The following is a 26,747-nucleotide window of genomic DNA, read 5'->3' as shown; positions in this document are numbered from 1 at the left end:
AACCAGAGAAGATCAAAGAGAGGAGATTCCAAATTGCCAAGGCTCTGACAGGGAATATCAGAATGGACATATGCACAAGTACCACCTTTGAGGCGAAAGGAATCATACAGCAAATAATTTGGACATCTGAGATGAGCAGTAGTTGAATCAACTGATAACTGAGATTCTGTCAGAAAAGGTACATTGAGTTTGACAGACTGCAAGTGGAAATGGACATCGTTGAGATTAGAATTGAGTCCACGTATATTTGTGAAATGAATTAGGAAGTGCTTGGGAGGTTTAGATCTTTTCACAGATAAGCTTGCTCTATTAGTTTGAAAATTCATGGTGTATTCAATAGTAAGAAAAAGTGGGTGGGACATGCTGTATGAAGTAATGAAATTTTTGGATATGGCGTACACATGGTAAGAATATACCCAGATCCCTGACATAACGTGGCCTCGACAATGCTCCCCACATACACACTACTCGGACTCCCCCCAGTCACTATCTGGCAGAGTAGAGGTAGCAAGATTATACACTAGCTGATCTGGAAGCCTCCTAGAGAGTTACCAATAGGTTCGGTCTGGTGTACTAACTAGCGGCCGGCCTGAGAACACCGTTTTAGAGCTGTACCCTTGAAATGTAAGGAATATTGGATCTCGCCACGATGTTCATCATAACCTCAAAAGTCATCAATCATACTGTATGATGGAAGAGATCAGGAAGGGTTAACCGGAACTTAAATCTAGAGACTAAACATGGGTTCCACCACTTCAAGCCTCCAATAAGCAAAGTGGTGGTATTGCACTGGTTGATGAGAGTCATCTACCACCTAGTACTGCCTGGTAACATAGAGGGGCGGCGTTCCTCCATGTGGTGTGGGCGCCACACCTCGACCCCTGCTTATGTTGGTTCACACCTGGGTGGTCACCCACCATATACTTGTGCATGGAGGTTATACCCAGGATTACTAACAATCCCACCCTCGTGAAGGTGCAAGCAGAGGATTTGGCTGTCTCAGACTGTCCGGACATTGCCAAAATTGAGTCCACTTGACTTGAGTGTCATCCGAATATCAGTTCCATCAGCGTTTTAGACTCCCAGGTAGCAAGTACAGCTTGTCTGGCATATCTGCAAGAACGTCTGTGACAACCTCAAGGACCTAACAGTTTGCTTCTTAACAGTTTAATATTTCTACTATATATATGCTGAATGGAATAACAAGAAAGCGGAAATAAGAAGATAGAAAAATGGGGAAGTAGTCTTTTTTATTTATTTATTTATTATATAATAAAATAAATCTGCAGAGATTGCAGGATGGAGGCCTCTTCAGCAAGTCATGTTGAGGGAATGGACCATAATTTGCCATGGTGGTCCAATGCTCGTTGCCAGACTGATTGTATTTAGCAGTCAGGGGCTTGAACCCCAGTCTACTCAAAGAGCATGTGGTAATGCACTCCCCACTCCTGACCACTCAACTACAGAGGCCATATATATATATATTATTTATTTTTTTTTATTTACATATTTTTATAAATAGAAAAATAGAGATTTTCTCTATTATTTTTTAATAATTTTTTTCTTTTATAAATTTTGTTATCCATTTAGTAAACTAAAGTATTAAATTTTTGAATATTATAGCCTTCAAAGCTGGAACATCCTCTTTTTTCTGGATTAAGGGGTTTGCCTGGTCCACCAGGTCTTGTTGGTCCTCCTGGAAATTGCATCTGTAATATTTCATCAATAGTAGGTGAACCTGGACCTCCAGGCCCTTCTGGAAAGGATGGAATAGATGGTTTACCAGGAGAACGGGGATTGCCAGTGAGTGTGACCTTATATTCCTAAAAGTCGAATGATTTATCACATAAATTTATGTTATGTCCAATCTTTGTTCTAGGATATTCTCTACGTTATAATTATAAATTGCTCTGTTAAGAAAATGTATAAGTTTCACACAAAGAAATGCCAAAAATGAATTTCTTAAAACCAAATCTATCAGTTTTAAAAAATTATTAACTGTGGCAATAAGTGATTTTTTTAACTTTAAACATCATTAAGTAGTTAATTTAGGGTTACAAATGGAAAGAGAATGAACAGCCTTAAGAAAATCATTAAGGAAGTTAAAATTTTATTTATAAATAACATTTACTCTGTAACATAAATGTCAGGATGGCTATAGGTCTATAATACATAAATTAGAATAAACCTGTGTATAAGCCCAGATTACGCTACTTTTAAAAGAATTTACACTCAACATTTCATAAATACAGTATTGTCCAGTTGTAACATTGTTTTTAATAACATTACTCCTGGAACTAATGATTTCTGTGGTAATATTACTTTCATTAAACAATGCTGAATTTATATCTTTTACTTCCTTTTAATGACATAAATTTTGCCATTTGTTTTGAAAGCCACTATACATGATGAGATGTACCAAGGAGTTGAGGGAATTGACACAGTGTACAACAGTAATGCAATCCTGGTTTGTTATTCATATGCTAATGGTGCTTCTCGATGCTGAACATCCCAAAGATGAATTAACATAATCATCCTTCCAGAAAATTATCTTTCCCTTATCCTTTCTTCATGCTCTGTTGTTTCTTTTGGTGCTCCAGAACTTGAATAAAAACCATGAGTGTGTTCCGCTATTTGCTGTTGGCAACACTTGCCAACTATCTTAGGATCACATTCAACATGAATACCAGTTTGCCAGATAGAACAATCAGACTCACAAATTGTGACTGTATGACTCCATGCAAGCCAGTTCAGTTTTGTGTACTCTACTCATAATAAATAATAGCATGAATGTCTCACTGATCATTCCTTATTTTGCTTATTTTTATTCTCAACTTGTAGTTGTTTATCCATTTGCATATATCAGTAAAACCTATAGACATGCAAATTTTGAGAGAGTTGCAATAACTTTTTTAGCAGGGGCAATTTTTTTGATGCTGAGTTCATATATGATAAATATATAGTTAAGTGTCATTGTTTTAAGAACTTGTTGTATATATCTCTGTAATCACAGAGTCTATATTTAAGAGGATATATGAGTAATAAGTTCACATTCTTATAATTTATAAAATTCATTTCATTCTTTTCTAAACTATATTTTGTATATCTATCAAGTTGCTATAGTTTTTCTGTTTTGGATTCATAGAATTTTTAAAAAATGTTATTTTGCATTGTTAAGGGGCTTGTTGGGCCACCAGGACTGATAGGACCACCAGGCCTTCAAGGGGAAAAAGGTGATAAGGTAGGTCATATCATTATATATATATTGTGAAATATACAGGTGTCCCATAAGTCTGAATTCATAGGGAAAAATAAAAAATGGATTCTGCAAATGCTGCATTTTTCACATTCCTGTCTGAGGAAAATCTTTGAAGAGACTTTTTTGGACTTTTGCATACATGAATAAGGATGGAAGTGATTGTCATTGTCGATGTCACTTCTCAAAGGTCTACTACATGGTTTATGTTGCAAAGCTTAGGAAAACAGGATCTGTTTTCCTAAGCTTTGCAACAAGTTTGCTAACAACATGTGTTGATCCTGTTGATCCTGTTTTCCTAAGCTTTGCAACAAGTTTGCTAACAAAGCTCTGTTTTATTGGCTCATGGTCCTCTCTTTGACTGTAATTTCTTACAAGAAGTATTATCTGGACTCATTCTTCCTTAAAGACATCTTGGGGGTGCAGAGATGAAGGTATATGAATCAGTTATTTTTTTCCTGTGACTCCAGACTTATGGGACACCCTCTATAATCTGTTTATTGTTACTAACTGCATCATCACCACCATCAAAATATCTTATATCCAGTGGGTGTACAAGCCACTATTGATAGTGGTCAGCTGGAGAGCTTTTCATTCACTGTTTTCCTTCATGCTCTTCTATTTCCTGTTAGGTCTTTAGCCCTAGCCAGAGTAAATCCTCTTTCCTCTAATGTTTGCTTTACACCATTGATCAACCTTCCTGTGGTGTATGAATAGCAACAGACCTATTGATAATCACAGGCCAGTGGAAGGTTGCAACTCTAGACCTGTTGCTGTTTACAGTTAACTAATTGCATAAATATATAAAATGCATATAGTCACAAAGTAATGGAATAGACATTGAATGTATAAGGTTCTAATAAAGTGACATGCCTGGATGTAGTACAAGCAATTAAATACCATATGGAATTTCAATTATACAAGTATTTTTAATTATGCATCTTAATAAATATCAACAACAAAAACATTTAAAACAGTTAATCAGTGAAGAAAAGGGCAAAAACAAAGGATATTGTAATTTTTATAATTAAATTATTAATTTTAGTGTTATAAGATTTATGTTATAAAATATATACAAGCCATAAAAAACAAAATTTCCAATTCCATTGAAATTACAAGGTGTTATTGACATTAATCAGGGTATGCTACTTCAACAAAATCTGGATATACTATTCAAAAAGGTTAAAAAAAGGCATTTGAGGTATAACATTAATAAATGGAAAGAACTGTTTTTAATTACAGGATAACATACCATTTTGGTAGTATGAAGTTCAAGGTGGTCAATAATGATAAAGACCTGGGTGTAATTGTACAGAAAAAAAAAAAAAAAACAACATATTAGGACCATCCAAGAATTACCTCTTCTACCTGTGTATTACTACCACAGCTGGATGAAGAAAGTGAGTTTCCTTCATATCCTCACCTGAGTCTGAATAACTGAAGTCACAGAGTGAAAAAAAGCCATAAAAGTTCTTAGCCAGGCCTTTTCCTCTTGGTGTAGAGAGGAAAGTGATTATAACCAATTTGCTACCTACAAAGACAGGGGGTAATTGTACAATCTGACACAAAGTTCTCTTAGCAATGGAGACAGAGACAAAGAGGTTATTATTCCATCATATAAAGCACTGGTTAGGTCACATTTTAAATAATGGTGGAAACCATTATTTAAACAAGGGTGGAAACATAATTTTAGGAAGGACATAGATTTGGTGGTAATTATACCACCAAATCTACATCCTACTTCTAAGTTCTGATAATTAATTATCACAGAGATCTTTTAAGCTCATTTTGTTAATTTAGATTTTGCACACCTCTTGGAACCTCTCTCTTTCCTTGTGTGTAAAATATCACTTGGAGGTGCTGCACTTTAATGGAGTGTCTGTTCTTTTGCAAAGGAGGTAGTAATAACTGTTGAAATTACTTCTGGGGAATGACACTGCATGAAAAAAAAAAGAACAAGTAACAAGTAACTGGCATTTCTCTTTGGATAAGTGCCATTTATTTGTTGTTTTGGAGTTTTGAGGTGCATTGGCTACTTTGATCATGTCTGTAGTTCATCAGGTTCATATGGTATCCATGTTCATATGTTTTCTTTTATTGTGTATTATGTCTGTACAGGGTTATGTGTTTTCCCAGGTTAATTTTAATACTTTTTCTGGTTGAAGGCTTAGCATAACTTGTGGGGAGGAGGAAATCTTGTTCCCTCTGCTTAACATTGACTAACTGCAGCTCTAGTTGAAGAGTGCTTATATGTAGTGCATTAGCGAGGCAACTTGTGATAGGCTCACATGAAAAATTGATGCCATTCGAAAAGACAACTTTTCTTTTATGAACTTTGGTTTGCAATTAGTCTATTCTGTATAAATATTTATTTTAGATATATTTTTGTGTAGCCTATTCTATTAGATATATTTTTATATTGTATGTTAGCATGTTCTATATAAAAAATGAAGTCCTGTAAATTTAATTGTTTTGTATGTGTATACATATTATCATTGTACTCATTATGTTGCTTCCATAAGTAATAAGGTAAGGTTACTATACTTATCATCTTAAAAATATTATTTTGAAGCTGATCAATATTTTGAATATTGGCTGTTATGATTTTATATATAGGGCATGCCTGGTATTCCTGGTTCTATTGGTTTTAAAGGTGATTCTGGAGTGGATGGGTTACCTGGTTCTACGGGTCCACGTGGCCTTCCTGGACCTCCCGGACCACCTGGTCCTCCGGCTAATCACAGAGGGAGCATTTTCGATGTAAGATTTTAATAATTATTTGGGTTTTTAAATAATCATTTTGAAAGCTAGTTTATTTTTTATATTTATAGATAAAGAAACATTTTAAAGCATTTATTTTGAAATAATTCTGAGAAAAGTTATTTGTTCTTAGTGAAAGTAAATGAAAGTAAAGCATGAAATTCATTACACATTATTTATTTTAAGAGTCCCCTAAATTGAATAGAAGTTTTTTTTATGATCAAATAATATGCAACATAATAATGAGTTTAATCAGTATATTAATTATTATTTATTATTATTAGCCATATGGTGCAAGGAAACCTGAGGCTTATGCTGCACCAGCCAAAAAAAAAATTTCCCTATTACCCTGAGAAAGAGAGAGAGAGAGAGAGAGAGAGAGAGAGAGAGAGAGAGAGAGAGAGAGAGAGAGAGAGAGAGAGAGAAGGTAGAAAGGAATCACCAAGAAAGAGAAGAATGATGATATCCAGCCAGCTCAGGACCCTGGGTGTGCCAAGCCCATACTCACCAGATGTGAATTGGAAGTGAGATGTTACATGGATATACATATGGTATTAAATGTGATCTTTATTCACTCTGTATAAGTGTGTGTGGTCCTGGGCTCATTTGCTTGTTTTGGGCTTCACATATAGAAGAACTCTATTTCCTATGCCTGAGAATGGCTAACAGCAGCCCTGGTTGAATTCTGTGCCCTGGCTAACAGCAGCCCTGGTTGAAAAATAATAAAACACATAATAATGATAAACTACAATAATTAGATCAGAGTTAGTCACTTTGGCCTCCGTAGCTGAGTGGTCAGGAGTGGGAGTGCAGTAGCACACGCTCTTTCAGTACACCGGGGTTCAAGCTCCTGACTGCTGAATACGGTCGATTTGCCAACCCGCACTGGACCAGCGTGGCAGATTATGGTCCATTTCCCTCAGCATGAATTGTTGAGGAGGCTTCCATCCTGCAGTGGGTTGTTAATGGCTGCACTTTACCTTTTTTTTTTTTTTAGTCACTCTGCAGTTTAATAGAAGAGGCAAACTTGTGGATGGAGTTCATCAGTGGTTGGGAGTTGTCAAAGAAATCAATGAGAGAGTCATTTGCTGATTTGCTGATTCTGTTCAGTGGACTGAACTTCATAAAGTCTGTGGTGGCAGAGTCAAGGCGAAACGGTGTAAGATTCCTGACATCTACAAGGCGCATTGAAGTTGATTTTGCTAAGGATATCAGATGCTTCATAAGTTCCAGTGATTACTTTGGCTAGAAGGGTGATGTCAGCAGTAACTCTTCTAGTGCACAGAGGCCTCAGATGAAAGTAATCACACAGCGATTCATAATACACTGAGTGATAGAATAAAGGATTATGTTACAAAATGGTATAGAGGATTATGGTAGTGATAGAATAGAGGATTATGGACAAAATTTTTTTGGACTGCTTCAATTTTGTTAGTTAAAGTCTTTGTGTGAGGATTCCAGACGGATGAGCTGAATCCAAGGATTGGCAGAACAATAGTTTTATAAAGGATAACTGCATATCTATAGTTCTTGAACTTGTAAGTGTTCCGTTTGATGAATCCCAGTGTTTTGAATGCTTTTCTGGTGATTTTAAGGACATGGGCATCGAATTTAGCACTGCTGGAGAAGAGAATCCCCAAGTCGTTAACTTGGTCACACCTTTCGATGATCACAGAGTTAATACTGTACTCCATATTTATTAGTTGTGGAGATCTGCCGGATGAGAAAGAGATTACTTTGCACTTCGCGGGGTTAGCAGACAAGCCATTCAAAGATAGCCACAGGTGCCTCCGTAGCCAGGTGGGAAGGAGCAGCAGTGCGTAGCACACGCTTCTTGATTAGACCGGGGTTCGAGCCTGTCACCACCAAATACGGAGAATGCGGAAAGGTCAGGGAATGACCGCCGCCTATCCCGGAGCAATATGGCCTTAGTTGCTAATGCTCCTAAAAAAAACCAAATAACAATAACAAGATAGCCACAGAGAGAATTTATTGAGAGCACATTGAAGCTGTTGAGAATCGGTAACTCCTTCACTGCTGAGTAGATCTTAAGATCATCTGCATAGAGAGCAACTTGAACATTGGAGGTGTAGATGAAAGAAGGAAGATCATTTACGAAAACAGTGAAAAGAAGAGGACCTAAGGGGGAGCCTTGTGGTACTCCACTTAGTGGTATAAAGCAGTCTGAGTTCACTTGATTGATGATAATGCTCAAGGAACAATGCATAATATAGCTGCGTAGCCATGAGAGTAAAGGGTCACGGATACCATATGGTTAAGTTTTTACAGAAGTTGTTCGTGCGGGACTTTATCAAATGCCTTAGATATATCTGTGTAGACTGCATCATTATTTTAATAATGTAATTAGATATTAAATAGTATTAATAAAGTTTCGAGTAGTTTATCCATAAATTTAAATGTTATATGATTAAATAACATTTAATAAAGGCATATGATGCAAGAAAGCAAGCTTGTATAGCATTTTGTTTCAATATGCTTTATGTCAGCTGGATGGTGGATTCAGTTCTGGACTTTATGGGGCATCATCAGGTGATGGGTCATTTGGGCCTTATACAGGACGAGCTGGACCTCCTGGACTTCAAGGGCCACCTGGTCTTCCTGGTCCACCTGGAGGAAGGGGAGAAAGAGGATATCAAGGAACAAAAGGTGAAATGGGAGGCATGGGTGCAAAAGGAAGTAAAGGTGACATGGTAAGTAAATTTAATATTATTATGTAAAATGTTTTTAAAATTTCCAGAATGACATACTGCTGTATAAATACTGTAATAAATAATTACAGTATTTTTAAAGCAGTAAATAAACCATCAACCTCATCCTTACTGTGTACCAAATTGTCCTGTGAATTTAATTATTTTGTGTATGTGTGTACACATCCAAATACCAGTGTACTCATTGTGGTGCTTCCATAAGTAATAATGTCACTATGCTTATTAATTTTAAAAATATTATTTTGAATATTGGTTGTTATGATTTTATATATTAGGCATGCCTGATATTAATTAGGTAGATAAATAAATAGGTAATGAATAGGTAGATAAATTTTTACAACTTCTAGAAATTTGTAAGTTCACATGTTCATTAAAAAAATTATAAAGAAAAAATAATTTTTATTACAGGAATTTTTGGGTCTTTTTATTGCTGCTTCACCCAAGTCAATTTTTCAATATCGTTATAATTTTGTTGTTGCAGGAATCACCAGTCTCTTTTTACATTACATTCTGCAAGTTGACACAGCTGTTTGATATTTATTAGTTTCATTGGTGAAAAGGATTGTTCACAGAGATAAGTGAACAGTAACGTTATCAGAGCAAACGTGCAGTGGACCAATGCAGTTTAGTAACTTTCTTTCAGTATTCACATATGCAAAAAATTCTTTATTATTGTCCTTTGCTCACTTTACTCCATTGACTTTTCAAAGTCTACTTTAGAATTTCTTAATTCCATAATATATGTACATATTAATCTTACACTAAGACATGAAAATTGCAACACTCAGAAGGAGGTGGCAGATCTGGCTGAAAAATTAGCATTAGCATTAGTTGAGGCATATGATGCAAGAAAGCAAGGTTATACAGCATCAGCCAAAAAAAAAACTTCCCATTTCACCCATCCGGTCACTCCAAATGTTTGGCTAGTTCAGCCTTAAATTTATATAAGCTATCAACAATTTCCACAGCAACAGATGGAAGTCTGTTCCAGAAATCATTAGCATTAGCAAGGTCACATGATGCAAGAAAAAGCAAGCTTATAAACCATCAGCCAAAAAAAAAAAAAAAAAAACACACCCCCTTTTCACTTCACCCATCGACTTGTTCCAAATATTTGTCCACTTCTGCCTTGAATCTGTTTAAGCTATCAACTTTACAATGACAGATGGAGGTTTGTTCCAGCAATCAACCATCTGCTGGCTAAAGGCAAACTTCCGCACATCTATCCTACAACTGTCTTTCCTCAATTTGAATTTATGCCCTCTCAGGCGATTATTCTGAGCAAGAGGAAGAATCCCATCAGCATTGACCATGCTCAAACCATTCAAGGCTTTATACACCTCAGTCAGATCACTTCACAGGTGCCTAGTAACCCAATAGTCTCCAGACACTGTAATTTGCAAAACTTAAGCTTTTCATCATAAGAGCAACCCTTTGTTCCATTCACTAATCTTGTTGCCCTTCTCTGTACTCGTTCCAACAGCTCTACATCCTTCTTAAAATGAGGCCTCCAGACCTGTATACATTACTCAAAGTGTGGTCTGACCATTGCCTTATACAAGGGGATAATCACCTCCTCATCCCTGCTAGAAAAATTCCTGTATATCATTGACAAGACACCGTGAGCTACTCTTGCAGACCGTCTGCACTGCTGAGGAAACTTCATATCTGCCTGCACAATTACCCCCAGGTCCTTTTCACTCTCTACCACTGTCAGTGTAGTACCACACAGTTGATACGTTACTCAGGGGTTACTGCTTCCCATATGCAGTACTTTACATTTGTCAGTGTTAAACTTCAGTTGCCACCTCTCAGCCCATCTACTCAACTTTTCTAGATCCTGTTGCAGCAGCATACTGTCATTAGTGTCATTAACAACCATGCAGACCTTTGTATCATCTGCAAACTTGGACATTAAGCCTGATATACCATCATCAATATCATTAATGAATATAGAAAATCAACTACCCGCTGGCTAAAGGCAAACTTCCGCACACTATTCTAAAACTGTCTTTTCTTAATTTGAATCTATACCCCCTAAGGTTCTTAGTCTGAGCAACCGGAAGTATCCCCTCAGAATTAAGCCTGCTCAAACCATTCAAGGCCTTATAGATCACCTCAATATAGATGCCCCAATCAGATCACCTCGGAGGTGCCTACTCCCCAGATGCTGCAACTTGCAGAACTTAAGCCTTTCTTCATAAGCACACCTCTTTGTTCCTCTCACAAATCTTGTTGCCCTTCTCTGTACTCGTTCTAGCAACTCTACACCCTTCCTAAAATGAAGCCTGCAGACTTGTATGCAATACTCAAGGTGTGGCCTAACCATTGCCTTATACAAAGGGATAATCACCTCCTTGTCTCTGCTAGCAAAATTCCTATATATCATTGACAAAACTCCATTAGCTGCTCTGGCAGCCCTTTGCACTGCTCAGAGAACTTCATATCTGACTGCACAATTACCTCCAGGTCTTTTTCATTCTCCACTTCCCTGATTGTAGTACCACACAGTTGGTATGTTCTATTGGGTTACTGCTACCCATATGCAGTACTTTGCATTTGTCAATGTTAAACTTCAGTTGCCACTTCTCAGCCCATGTGCATAATGTTTCTAGATCCTGTTGCAGTAGCATACTGTCTTTAGTGTTATTAACAACCCTGCCAACCTTTGTATCATCTGCAAACTTGGACATTAAGCCTGATATACCTTCATCGATATCATTGATAAATACACAAAATAACAATGGGCCCAGCACCGAACCCTGGGTGACTCCACTAATAACGTTAGTCCATGTAGAGCAGTGTCCATTTATTACTATTCTCTACCATCTCCCACTCAACCATCCCTTTATCTATTGCAGCAACTTGCCCTTAATGCCATACCACTCCAATTTGTACATGAGCCTTCCAACCCCAGGGGCTCACATCTGGTGAGTATGGGCTTGGCACAACCAGGGTTCTGAGCTGGATATCATCATTTTTCTCTTTCTTGATGATTCCTTTCTACTTTTGACTCTCTCTCTCTCTCTCTCTCTCTTTCTCGGGTAACTCGGGAATTCTTTTTTTTTTGCTGGTGCAGCATAAGCTTCAGGCTTCCTTGCCACATATGGCTAATAATAATAATAATAATGTGCAACAATATCAAAAGCTTTCCTGAAAACCAAGTATAGTTGTGCCCCGTATCCGCTGATTCAGTTATCCGTGGTTAACCACCGAAAAAAAATGAAAAAACTTAACATGTACTACTTGCATGTCCAATACGATGCTCCCCTTTATTTTTTACGATGTTGGTTTTAAATTGAATAGTTTCCCTTTATTATTTTTCAATGTCGCATATGGTTTGGTCATCAACATTATAATGGTTCATTAGAGATTTAATGGATGCACTATTTCCAAACTTTTGAATAATTTCAAGGTTTTGTTTAATTTGAAAACAACTCTTGCCTGTCATTTTCGCGATTTCTAAACAAAAACAAAAAAAAATTCCGACATCCCTGACATAAATAACAAAACAAAATTTGTCCTTTTGCAGTGGTATGGTACATAACAATCGATGCGATGCACTAAATGAAACTAAACATTTGGTCCCTTTTTTTCTTTTTTCTTTTTTTTTTGTTTTGAGCAATAGGTGTGAAGCCAGCAGGGGTTGCAAGATAGTAGGTACACTAATCTCCTAATGACGACTTATAACACCAGTTCTTGTCACTTATTTACGACTTGCAAAATATCTGTTTATACCTATTCTAGTTATTACTTAAATTTTATGATTTCTGGTTGATTTTTTTTTCTTTTTTAAATTTAGTCTTGAAGTGTCTCAGTTAATCCGCTTCCCTGTAAATTGAGAGTCTGCTGTACTTTATTATTATCATATTCAATGTTGGTATTGCCTTACTGTGAGTTTAATTTATCAATTAAACTTTATCATATGTATGTATGTACAAGAAAATCACATTATATATGGGGTCAGTAGGTGTTTGCTTATATCCAGTATCCAGTGTTTCTGCCATCCATGGTAGGTCTTGGAACGTATCCCCTGCGGATACGGGGGTCTTACTGTATATGATATCAATATTACGGGGGTCTTACTGTATATGATATCAATATTATTTTTTGCATCCAGTTCCTTTGTGACCACATCCTAGTATCCAATCAAATTGGTCAGACAAGACTTCCCTTTAACAAACCCATGCTGTGTCTGAACTATTACTGAAGTCTTGTCTAGGTGATCCTGTATCACCTCTTTAACCAGTGACTGCATTATTTTCCCCAGAACAGAAGTTAAACTAACGGGCATATACTTATTTGTGTCACCCTTTGAACCCCCTTTGTGAATTGGGGATACATTTGCACATCTCCAGTCCATGAGGACCTCCCCTGAATCTAACGATGCTCTCATAATTATGGTTAAGGGTTTGCTAACTTCCTTTGCTGACTCCTTCAGTATAACTGGATAGATTCCATTCACCCCAGGTGCTTTTTTATGTTTAACTTCAACAATTTCTCCTCCACTTTGCTCTCAGTTATTACAAAATCACTTAGCTCCCTGTTAGAGTTTGATAAATTTCTGGCATTCCTCTAATTGAATAACTCCTTGTGTGAATGTAGATGCAAAATACTCATTCAGTTTACCAGCTACTTGCAGGATCATCAATAGTCGAACCATCTGTGTTAAGTGGACCAATCTGATTCATCCGCTCCCTTTTTAGAGTTTACATAAGTAAAGAACTCTTTGCTGTTTTTCTTTGCATCCTTTGCCAAAGATTTCTCATAATCTGCCTTTGCCTGCCTAACCTCCTTTGTCTGTCATCCATTTAGGCCTGAACTTTGAACACTATTTCTTAGTTGGTATGAAAAGCTAGTAGCCTCCAAGATGAAATCTCTGAAGGCTTCCCATTTAGAGTTCCCCATTGGGAACATCATCAGTTGATCCCACTGTATAGAATTTAAAATCTGTCTGAGACCACTGTAGTCACCTTTACAGAAGCGAAAACCCTTCCCTTTACCCTTGATGGTGGTTACATCTTTAAGTAAATCCTACATTAGTACACTGCGATCACTGTCACTTAGTGGTTCCTTTATCTTCAAATTATTAATGCATGAATAATCACTGCTGATAATCAGATCAAGAGTATTACTCCCTCTGGTTGCCCCTCGAACATGTTGCTGTAGAAAACAATCCTCCAATAAATCTAAAAAAGTCTTGCAATCATGCGAGTGACCAATCCACAAGTTCCAGTCAATATCTGGAAAGTTAAAATCCCCCATTACAAGACATTCTGATTTACTGGCCCACTTTATTTCTGGAGTAAGTTCTTCTTCGGGTTCTATGTTCAATTTGAACATCGGAGACCAGCATTTTCCAACCAACTTTGTGAAAAAGTCCTTGTGTTGTAAGACCCCTGTCCATTCTTTGATATTATCAAGCCACTTTTTTCTTTCTCTTCCTTTTGCTCTTTTGCCTTTAATCTTCCCTTGCAGGATTAGTTTCTGCAAGTCATATTTAAGGCCTCTTATAATATGCCCGAGGTAGGTAGTCTTTCTCTTTGCAATTGTAGTTAGTAGTATTATTGTGATCCTTGCCCTCTTAAGGACCCACTCATTGGTGACCTAATCAGTCACCATTCTTCTGAGCTCCACATCTCAAAGGCTTCCAGAGTCCTGATTTCTGCTTTCCACATGACCCAGGTTTTGCATCCGAATAGGAGGTGCTCTGTGTGTAGCATTTGGCCATTTGATATCTTTCCTGAAAGTCCAGGTATACAAGAGAGAATTAAAAATGTACAAGTTACACAACAATTTTTTTTCTTTTTATAGCAGATTTTTTCTCTTAAGAAAAGAGTACAATATAGTCTTCTTCAGTATCTGGTAAATCCTTATGGTTAGCAATATGTGCTGCTATACATCAAGGCAAAGAGTTATACAATTGATGGATGGCATCTTGTAAAACATTTTCCATGCATCATGTAATTGGTCAGCCAAGGTGGCACAAACTGAACTGTAGTTTGTGTCAATTGCTGATATGCCCAGACATGCTTCTCTATTAGAGACAAATCTGGGGACTTGGCTGGCCATGATATGATGTTCACATGAAACAGATACTGTATGGAGATCACAGCAGTATATGGAAAGGGATTATTTTACTTCAAGATGTCACAATATGTTGTCAGTATTCCCCTAGACTCTCAGACTTCCTTGAACAATTACCAAAGGGCTGTCATAACCTACGATGCCCCATATCATGACACTTACTGCTCATGCCATGTTGTGTTCTGAATATGATGGACAGTTTGGATCTCTGATCACACTGTTGTCAGACGTGAGTGTGGCTATCACTTGCACCCAGAGTGAAATGTGGCTCATCACTAAAGACCAAGAGACACAGATTATGTCTCCAGGATGCCCTATCCTAAAACTGCTGTTGTTGATGCAGGGAAAACAGTGACAAGCAGCAGTTTAGTGGGCAGCTTTCATATAGGCCTGCCTTTACAAGTCTCTAAATGTTTTTTTCTATTATTGAATGATTAAGAGTGTTATCTGTCAGAGGCTCTCATTTGAATGTGGAATCCTTGTGTTTGCTCCACCCACCATACGCTTCCCAAGTACTGCCTTCCCGTAACCACCATGTCTAACATAAATGAATTGTTGCGAGTGGTAGTCAGTATGACATGGTAAGTAAATTTGACATCATCTTGGTATTTAAGGATTAGTAGCTCCATGGTAATTAGCTTCATGCCTTTACAAGTCTTTAAATCTAATGGTAATTAGCTTCACTTAGTAGCTTCATGGTAATATTAGTCTCTTCAGCAAAGGTAAAGAAAGCCTGCATGAGAAGCACGCAAAAGTTTGATGAAATTTACCAGTAAAAGTACTTTGCCGTGACGGCATTTGTATTGTTGCTCACTCAGTAAACATACAGCGGATGTTATTGGTCAGGAGTAGAAATTGAATCCCGTAGGAGATTGAAACCCTCCTGAAGTGGAGGGGGTAACCTGACCTTTCTTCTTTAGAATCACTGGTGGACTAGTGGATAAATTGTTTATTAAGAGAAAAAAAAGGCAAAGGAAGCCCACACGAGAAGCACGGCAAACTTCCAAAAGGTTTACCGGTGAAACTACGTTACAAACATTTTTTACGCTTCCAGAACTTCCAATATGACTCTGTTCATGATTCAATTAGTTATTTCAATTAGTGATTCTAAAGAAAAAAGGTCAGGTTACCCCCCCACCCCCACTTCAGGAGGGTTTCAAGCTCCTGTAGGATTCAACTTCTACTCCAGACCGATAACACCCACCGTCTGTTTACCGAGTGAGCAACAATACAAATGCCTTTACAGCAAAGTAAGTACCTTTACTGGTAAATTTCATCGAACTTTTGTGTGCTTCTCGTCCAGGCTTTCTTTACCTTAGCCATCTCTTCTTTAAGTTATATGACTTTCACAAACACTTTTTAGCATTAGCATTAGCATTAGCATTAGTAGAGGCATTTGATGCAAGAAAGCAAGCTTATGCAGCATCAGCCAAATAAAAAAAAAAAAAAAAACCCACTTCCACTTCACCCCTCTGTTCATTCAAAATACCTTTTTCATTTGCCTTGTAGCATCATGCTGATACCACTTACAAACTTTTGCTTGAATTCATCACTCTTTCCAGGTATTGCAGTTTTCATGCCTAGCATAGACATTAGCATTAGCAATAGCAAAGACACATGATGCAAGAAAGAAAGCTTATATAGCATCAGCCAAAAAAAGACAAAAAAAAACCCTTCTTGTTTCACCCATCCACTCGCTCCAAATGTTTGTCTAGTTCTGCCTGGAATCTATTTAAGCTATCAACTTCTACAATGACAGATGGAAGTTTGTTCCAGCAATCATCCACACACTGGCTAAAGACAAACTTCTGCACATCCATCCTACAACTGTCCTTCCTCAATTTGAATTTATGCTCTCTCAGGCAATTATTCTGAGCAAAAGGAAGAATCCCATCAGCATTGAGCATGCTCAAACCATTCATGGCTTTATACACCTCAATCAGATCACCTCGCAGATGCCTAATCTCCAGACACTGTAATTTGCAAAACCTAAGCCTTTCTTCATAAGAGGAACCTTTGTTCCATTCACTAATCTTGTTGCCCTTCTCTGTACTCGTTCCAACAGCGCTACATCCTTCTTAAAATGAGGCCTCCAGACCTGTATACAGTACTCAAGGTGTGGTCTGACCATTGCCTTATACAAGAGGATAATCACCTCCTAATGCCTACTAGAAAAATTCCTGTATATCATTGACAAGACACCACGAGCTACTCTTGCAGACCGTCTGCACTGTGCTGAGGAAACTTCATATCTGCCTGCACAATTACCCCCAGGTCCTTTTCACTCTCTACCACTGTCAGTGTAGTACCACACCATTGATACGTTAATCTGGGTATACTGCTTACCATATGCAGTACTTTACATTTGTCACTCAGTTATTACAACAGGATCTCGAAAAGTTGAGCAGATGGGCTCAACTTTTCGAGATCCTGTTGCAGCAGTGTGCTGTCATTAGTGTCATTAACAACCCTGCTGACCTTAGTATTGTCTGCAAGCTTGGACATTAAGCCTGATATACCATCATCAATATCATTAATGAATATAGAAAACAATAATGGACCCAACACTGAACCCTGGGGGACTCCACTAATAACATTAGTCCATAAAGAGCAGTATCCATTGATTACCACTCTCTGTCTTCTCCCACTCAACCATCCCTTTTACCCATAGCAGCAATTTACCTCCAATGCCACACTGCTCCAATTTGTGCAGCAGTCTTCCATGTGCAACAGTATCAAAAGCCTTTCTAAGATCCAAATATATGATATCAAAATTATTCTTTGCATCCAGTTCCTTTGTGACCACATCATAGTATCCAATCAAATTGGTCAGGCAAGACTTTCCTTTTACAAAACCTTTACTGCATCCAAGCTATAACTGAAGTCTTGTCTAGATGATCTTGCAATGCTTCTTTAACCAGTGCCTCCATTAATTTCCCTGGAACAGAAGTTAAACTAACAGGTGTGTAATTACCTGTGTCTCCCTTTGATCCTCCTTTGTGGATTGGGATCACATTTGCACATCTCCAGTTTATGGGTACCTCCCCTGAGTCCAAGGAAGCTCTCATAATTATGGCTAAGGGTTTGCTTACTTCCTTTGCTGCCTCCTTTAATATAACTGGATAGATTCCATCCACCCCAAGTGCCTCACTTATGTTTATCTTCAACAATTTCTCCTCCACTTTACTCTGAGTTATTACAAGATTATCTAGATTACTGCCAGAATTTAATACACCTCTGGCATTCCCCTCTCTGAATAACTCCCCATGTGTGAATGTAGATGCAAAATATTCATTTAGTTTGTTAGCTACTTGAGCAGGATCATCAACAATTGAACCATCGATATCAAGTGGACCAATCTGATTCATCTCCTTCCTTCTAGAGTTTACATAAGTAAAGAACTCTTTGCTGTTTTTCTTTGCATCCTCTGTCAAAGATTTCTCATGATAGACTTGTGATAATGTTTAGTGTCTTTTTATAACTTATGTTTCATCCTATGCAACTTCCTTTTCTGTTACTGTTGTTGTTGTTGTTATTTGGTTTTTAGGAGCATTAGCAACTAAGGCAATATTTCTCCAGGGATATGCGGTGGTCATTCCCTGACCTTTCCACATCCTCCGTATTTGGTGGTCACTGGCTCGCACCCCAGTCAAATCAAGAAGTGTGCGCTCTGCACTGTTGCTCCTGCCCACCTGGCTATGGAGGCACCTTCTGTTACTAACTTTGTGAACTCAGTAGTCGTGCATTTTAGTCTAGGCCTAGAAGAATAATGTTTTATTGGTATAAAAAGATGAGAAGCTTCTAGAATTATTTCTTTGGAGAGTTCCCTCTACTAATACTTATAACAGTTACTTACTGTTTCTAGTGAATAGAATTCAGATAATTATAATTCCTAAGGCCATAATAATTTACCTTGCAAAAATTAAAACTCTTCTCTTTTCACTAACTTTCTCTTAGTATGTCTTAATTGTCTGACTCAGATAATTCTCTATATCCTTGTAAAGAATTAGTAAAAATTGGTAAAAAGAATTGGTATTTCTAATGGTATAATAAGCAGTCATCTATTCATTTAAGAAATAGACTTCTGCTGCAAGAGTTCCCCCACCCAAAAGTCCCAGTCTGCCTTAGGAAAATAAAATTCCCCATGATAATACATTCATATTTGCTTTCCTGTTTCATTTTTTTTGTATAAATTGCAATTTTACTTATCATACTCATTTAGTCTATATCACACCCCAATCATATTTTTGCTTTCCCATTACTTACATAACCAGGCTGACTCAGTAATATCTTGGAAGTTTTCATCTATATAATATACTCCGTTTGAATTCATATACTTTCCTATTCAAAGCATATAACTTGCACCTAAAAGTATAATGCTTTCTTCCCTTATGCCATGTCTCTCTCTGTCTTTCCTGAACACATTGCATTTACCATATTAATATTCTGTATCCAGTATATCAGAATGACACCATGTTTTTGATATTCATATTATATTGACCATTGTTGCTTTAATCAGTACTTTGAATCGAATTTATTGACTATCCTCCCAGCAATATCATACAAACATGAGAGTTTGTCTGGTTTATGCTTTTGGTATCCTGACATATCCCATGTAGTTTCTTATGGCAGTGGTCTCCTCAACAATTTTTGAGTTGCATATTCTAGTATTTCTACCACTCTCTCTATACAACCATTTAGCGGTTCTCCATTACTTTCCCACAGTCTCATCTGTTTTGGCCAAGTATGAGTATAGGACTGTGGGAAAGTAATGGCACTCAGAAGCATAGTGTTATTATAAGTATCTCTAATGAGCCATTTATTCCCCTAATAATTTTCAGGATGGTTTCAAATAGTGCACTAGTGTAATCTGCCTATGCTTTAGTCATGGTGAAAGTTTGGTCTCTTTAACCCCACCCTTCCCCATCATTTTCTTGAAACAATTACATTGCATCAATATCAGAAAATATGCTTTCTACTTTTTATTCAGGCATATCTAATTTCTATGAAAACAGTCCCTTACATATGGCAGGCCATGCTGTGAGAAATTCTACCCTTGAGACTTGCAAGGTAACCTTTGTTTGGTGAGATACTAGTCTTTTGTTACAAGATTCTTCATCTCTTAAATAAACCGAACATAGACAGTATTCCAAAGTACCTAAGCAAAGTGTTTGACACAATTGAATTTCTCCATGGTCTACAGCTGTAGTATCATGTCAAGCACACTTAATGACCAAAGCAAGGAACTTCATTATTCAATGAGTTAACTGTTATAAGTGAGTGTATATTTGCAAGGAAGGTAGCAGGAAGGCAAGGCAGAGAGAATAGTTAAGAGTACAAGTGGGTGGGAATGTAAGAATGTTTTACACTTACACTCATGCTTTTTATAAAATGTTTTTCATTATATTCTCCTTTATGAATTGAACAACAATGATTAGTTTTCTGAATTTTGGTGTAATATATAAATGCAAAAACTCATTTAACTCTTTGCTTGTGAGGGTAGGGGTCATTTTGATCATCATATTTTATTTTTATTTTTTTGCTACTTTGCTTTGAGTTTCTACTCAAAAACTATTTTGTTAATTCTGAATAATTCATAGGTAAATTTTCTAAGGCAAAATTTTGTGACATTTAATCTAAAATATCAAGAAATCTCTGTTGAAAAAGATAAAAACATGCTACAAAGTTAGCACCATTTTTATTTGATTTAAAATCACTCACAATAAGTTCATAACAAAAAAAAAAAAAAAAATTGGAATTTTTCCTCTTCATTGAAATAGTTCAGCCACAGATAAACAACAATGAAAAAGGCCAGTTTTTTCTGACAAAAGGAAAGAAGGAAGAAGTAATATTTACAATTCTGCCCTTTGCGGAATTAATACAAGCTGTGGGAGTAACTAAGCTTTTATGAGCTTAATTATTCCCACAGATGTAGCAAAGAAATAACTGCATATGGCCAGCAGATTTAAACAATATATCTTACATTGAAATATAAAAATATGAAAAATAACTCTAGAGCTGTACTTTAAGTAGTATTCAAGCAACAACTGTAAAACACAAATTTTTTTATATTTACATGTGAATCTGCAATGGGTTTACCATAGGTTTAAAACACTCATTATGTCAAGTTTCAAAGCATCGTCCAAAGTAAACGTATCATGCTGGATAATAGGTAGCTGTGGCTATTGTTCAGCATAATATATGGAATCTGGCAGGAAGCTAGTGTAGAGTAATCTGTAAAACACTAACTCAATGGTCTAGGTCGGTAAATTCAGATGTAAACCTACTTGTTGTTATCTGGCACATGCATAACAAGTTTACTCAAATGAGATCACAAAGCAATTGATCTAGACTTAATCCACAATAAATTGTGTGCAGATGCCAGTAATCTTTGAAGACATATCATTATTGCTTCACTAGCTGTAACAAAGTTTCGTGATTGCAGATCCTGGCTTTTTTTGTTAACATCACAATTCTGTTGTGCAATAAGCACTATTTTCATTTATTTATTTATACTCCGATAACTTTAAATATGTAAAATGAGCAATAGCATCTTCTTAATCAAACATAACTATCACATATTTCCCATAAATGATGCACAAAATGTCAGATGTTATGGACTAACCATGATCCTTATGCCAAACTTTCTTTCCAATATTCTTGATTATAAATATGTATGTATATTAGATTATTTATTTAGGGACCATTAGGACCTCGTGGTATAAAAGGAGAACCTGGACTTCAGGGTTTGGATGGAAATCCTGGCATTTTTGGTGAAAAGGGGACTAAAGGAATGAAGGGCGAAAAGGTAATATAAAATTAAGAAATAACTTACTTTTATATTTACCACATATTTAATTCTAAATATAACTGGATTCAGGGGCAGTCTCAGGATTTTCAAGAGGTGGGGACTGAAGCAGTGTTCTGGGGAGCCATCGATTTTTAATCATGATGTAACATGATTAAAAATTTGATGACTTTATCAAAAATCTACATTATTTTGATCAAATGGAGGGTGAAGGGACTGTAACTCTTCTTGGGATCACTCCTGATTTGATTATATTTAAAATCTGTATTAAATTTATAATTTTACTAAGGGTTATGTACATGCCCTTTAATAAAATGAGATTACAGTGATAGCTATACATGCTAAAACATGTATAGCTCTCATTATTCAGCTAAAACATGTATAGCTCTCATTGTTCAATTATATAGCTGAATAATGAAAATACAAAACTGAAATTACATCTTACCATACAGAAGATTCATTAGACACATATGTTATATCTGTGTGGTAAATATTTAGGCTCTAAGATTAAAATAACAGTTTAACGGTTAGCATGTTCGAAGAATACAGAAGATTATGCAGCGGTTAATGCCATATGAAATGAGTGTAAATTTGAAATACAGGAACAAATATTTTAAAACATAAAAATGTATTCATTGGTGGTTAAGACTGTGCGATTTAACATGAAAATATGTTTATGGTAAGGAAATGTTGCATGCTTTATGGTTTAGGAGAAAATTATTTTAAAGTATATTTAACATAATTGGAAATATTGGACATTAATTAGACATCGAAGAAGGAAGAAGAGGGATAATAGCATCACCTTATGAATACATTCATTGACTGAAGATATAACTACTTGTGCAAATCTAACGAATAATATATATACATTTACATACATAGATGACCTCTGGAAACCAGGCAAAAACCAGTTGTAATCAGCCTTCTGCACTAAGCGAGGCTCTGCTGTACACCTTTCCTCTTCGAGAGCATCTCGTGGGATGCGTGATGACTCTTCCTATGATTAAAACCAGCCCCTTTCAAAATCGGCCATGTGGTAGGCAATGGCATACCACCACATTATCTGATGCCACAGAGACCATAACAAAACCAACTCCAAAAACTGCTGTTAAAGGAAGACCAGCAACTAGAAGGAAGGATGGGATTAGGGAACTTTTGGGCATGACATTTTGTGATGCTGCTTATATAGCACATGATCGATGCAGTTGGAGGAATTTGTTGGTGGCCACAACAGCTCCTCAGGGGACTATGTGACTGGAAGAAGATGATGTTCAATTATGGGAAGTTAATATTAGTAGTCATAAATTAATTGCCCTTTTTAATTAAGAAACAACAAAAATACTTTCTATTAATCAAGAAACAAGTAGTAGAACATTGGTTCTCAACCTCTTTTGCCCCATGCACCCTTTTCGCCATATGTCAGAATGCTATTCCCCCGCTTTTCAAGATTGATGTCATCTCCCCCTTTCCAAGATTGTCTGACTGAAAAGGTGCATTCCAAAAAGATAAAAAAGTGAAATATTTGTCTTTATTTTTAATTTAATATGTGACATCCAATAAAGTGTGATGTCCTGTAGATTATGTACAATCTGTAGAATTGTAGTTTGTAGAAAGATCAATATTCCAACAGTTTGAGTCTGTAAATCTGTAGTCTCAATTCTACCCCCGAAACCCTAAAATTCCTCCCTGGTTGAGAACCCCTGTAGTAGGTCTTTAAACAGTGTAAATGCCTCATATAATGAGAGTGGTGTTCAGTAATATGCAGAGTTCATGTTCATCAGATTTATCATCATTGTACAAAAATTATACAGGTATTACTACTTTATGATGTTGTGATGTTATGAAGTGAACTTTATGATTTTGGTAACCTCAAAGGATTAGTATTAATAGGAGCAAAATGATGTAAGAAAGAAACCTTATATAGCATCATCCAAAAAAAAAAAAAAAAACACTATCTACTTCATTTGTTCATCCATTCTCATAATTTGTCTAATCCTTCTTTAAATTTATTAAAACCACTCACTTCCACAATGCCAGTTGGAAGTTTGTTTCAACAATCGATAATTACTCTCGGACTGAAAGCAAATTTTTACACATCTATCTTGCAATAATCCTTTTCCAATTTAAATTTATGTCTTGTGTTTAATGTTTAATTTAACATTGACAAATGTAAAGTACTGCATATGGGTAGCAGTAACCCCAGAGTAACATATCAACTATGTGGTACTAACTCAAGGTGGCAGAGAATGAAAAGGACCCGGGAGTAATTGTGCAGTCAGATATGAAGTTTTCTGAGCAGTGCAGACAGTCTGCAAGAGTAGCTTATGGTGTCTTCTCAATGATATACAGAAATTTTTCTAGCAGGAATAAGGAGGTGATTATTATAAGGCAATTGTCAGGCCACACCTTGAGTACTGTATGCAGGTCTGGAGGCCTCATTTTAGGAAGGATGTAGAGCTGCTGGAACAAGTACAGAGAAGAGCAACGAGATTAGTGAATGGAACAAAGGGTTGCTCTTACGAAAAAAGGCTTAAGATTTGCAAATTACAGTGTCAGGTGACTAGGCACCTGTGAGGTGATGTGATTGAGGTGTATTAAGGCCTTGAATGGTTTGAGCAAGCTCAATGCTGATGGGATTCTGCCTCTTGCCCAGATTAATCGCCTGAGGAGACATAAATTCAAATTGAGGAAAGACAGTTGTAGAATAGATGTGCAGAAGTTTGACTTTAGCCAGTGGGTGGTTGATTGCTGGAACAAACTTTCATCTGTCATTGTAGAAGTTGATAGGTTAAATAAATTCAAGGCAGAACTAGACAAACATTAGGAGCGAATGGATGGGTGAAATGGGAAGGGTTGTTTTTTTTTTTTTTTTTTTTTTTTTTGACTGATGCTGTATAAGCTTATGTTTCTACTAATGCTAATGCTCCCTTGTGTTGTTCAAGAAAAAGTAAGGTTGCCATCGTCATTTAGTTTATTCAATCTATTTAAAGACTTAAACACTCCAGTCAGATTTCCTTGTAAGTGAAAAATTTCTATATCTTGCAATTTGCAGGACTCAAGGCTTTCTTGTAAAGGGGTACCCTGTTGTGCCCATGACTAATCTTGTTGCTCTTCTCTTCACCCATTCTAAAAGATCTACATCCTTTCTGAAATGAAGCAATCAAACTTCTTTCTAATACTTAAGATGTAGCCCAACCATTGCATTTTACAACAGGAATTCCATGAGCTATGCTAGCAGCCTGTCTGCACTGCTCAGAGAACTTTATGTTGGACTGTACAGCTACTCCAGGGTCTTTTTAATTTCCACTACCTTCATTTTGAATTCACTCAAATGATATATTATTCTGAAATCAGTACCCTGCTACTGAAAAGCAGTACCTCACATTTATCAATGTTAAACCTAATTTATCACTTTTTTTGACCCACATACATAATTTATCCAAGTGTTTTTGCAGTGGCATACCCAGATTACTGTCACTTACCACTATTTTCACCTTTTATCATCAGAACTTGGACATTGAACTTGATATGCTTAGATTAATATCATTAATAAATATTGAAAAAAATAAGTGGTAGAGTACTGAACCCTGAAGAATGCCACTAATAACAATTTTCCAGGAAGAGCAGTGGCAATTAATAACCACATTCTGTCTTCTGTCACTCAACCAAATCCTTTATCTGTAACAGTAACTTGCACCTAATGCCACTTGGTCCTTGAGATTGTCACAGACATTCTCTCAGATATGCCAGACAAGTTGTACTTGCTACCTCTGAGTCAAAAACGCTGATGGAACTGATATTCGGGTGACACTCAAGTCAAGTGGACTCAATTTTGGCGAAGTCCAGGTGGTCTGTGACAGCCAAATCCTCTGCTTGCACCTTGACGATGGTGGGACTGTTAGTAATCCTGGGTATAACCTCCATGAATGCCGCCCCTCTATGTTACCAGGCAGTACTAGGTGGTAGATGACTCTGATCAACCGGTTCAGTACCACCACTTTGCTTGTTGGAGGCTTGAAGTGGTGGAACCCATGTTTAGTCTCTAGAGCTAAGTTCCAGTCAACCCTTTCCCATCTCTTCCATCATGCAGTATGACTGATGACTTTTGAGGTTATGATGAACATCATGGCGAGATCCATTATTCCTTACATATCAAGGGTACAACTGTAAAACAGTGTTCGCAGGCCGGCTGCTAGTTAGTACACTGAACCGAATCTATTGGTAACTCTCTAGGAGGCTTCTGGATCAGCTAGTGTATAATCTTGCTACCTCTACTCTGCCAGATAGTGATTGGAGGGAGCCCGAGTAGTGTGTATGTGGGGGGCATTGTCGAGGCCACGTTATGTCAAAGATCTGGGTATATTCTTAACATGTGTACACCATATCCAAAAATTTCATTACTTCATACAGAATGTCCCACCCACTTTTTCTTACTATTGAATACACCATGAATTGTCAAACTAATAGAGTAAGCTTATCTGCGAAAAGATCTAAACCTCCCATACACTTCCTAATTAATTTCACAAATATATGTGGTCTCAATTCTAATCTCAATGATGTCCATTTCCACTTGCAATCTGCCAAACCCCATGTACTTTTTCTGACAGAATCTCAGTTATCAGATGATTTAACTACTGCTCATCTCAGTTGCCCAAATTATTCGCTGTATGATTCCTTTCGCCTCAAAGGTGGTACTTGTGCATATGTCCGTTCTGATATTCCCTGTCAGAGACTTGGTAATTTGGAATCTCCTCTCTTCGATCTTCTCTGGCTTAAAATCCCTCTACCTCATTGTGTCAAATTCATCTGTTGTCTCTACCCTTCTCCCAACTCCACTAATCACTTGGAGCTCTTTGACTTCCTCTCTTTGCAACTTGACTTTCTCCAGTCCAACTTTCCTAACAGTGAGGTAACTTTCCTTGGTGATTTTAATGTTCACAACTCCAGCTGGCTTCCATTTTCTAGTCACACCGACCCAGCTGGTCGAGATGCTGAGGCTTTTACAATTACTAATGACCTTGCACAGATTGCTCATTTGCCTACAAGAATACCGGACAATCCTAATCATACAGCCAACACGCTTGATCTTTTTCTCACAAACAACTCT

At 37.0% G+C, this 26,747-nt stretch overlaps 1 protein-coding gene across 2 annotated transcripts in view; it reads left to right on the top strand.

Moving 5' to 3' along the window:
• LOC150082224 (uncharacterized) overlaps nt 1–26,747 on the top strand; it is a 236,002-nt gene that overhangs the window by 84,772 nt on the left and 124,483 nt on the right. For both annotated transcript variants that reach the window (XM_090380062.1, XM_090380063.1), the window contains 5 exons: nt 1,624–1,803; nt 3,179–3,241; nt 5,873–6,016; nt 8,524–8,727; nt 21,533–21,640. In XM_090380062.1, the coding sequence (XP_090236188.1) occupies nt 1,624–1,803; nt 3,179–3,241; nt 5,873–6,016; nt 8,524–8,727; nt 21,533–21,640 (699 nt within the window). The remainder of the gene's footprint in view (nt 1–1,623; nt 1,804–3,178; nt 3,242–5,872; nt 6,017–8,523; nt 8,728–21,532; nt 21,641–26,747) is intronic.

This window comes from Mastigoproctus giganteus, chromosome 8 (assembly GCF_048544385.1).
Source record: "Mastigoproctus giganteus isolate SK-2022 chromosome 8, ASM4854438v1, whole genome shotgun sequence".
In the NCBI taxonomy this organism is placed as follows: domain Eukaryota; kingdom Metazoa; phylum Arthropoda; class Arachnida; order Uropygi; family Thelyphonidae; genus Mastigoproctus; species Mastigoproctus giganteus.
This window is presented reverse-complemented; position numbering and strand designations above follow the sequence as displayed.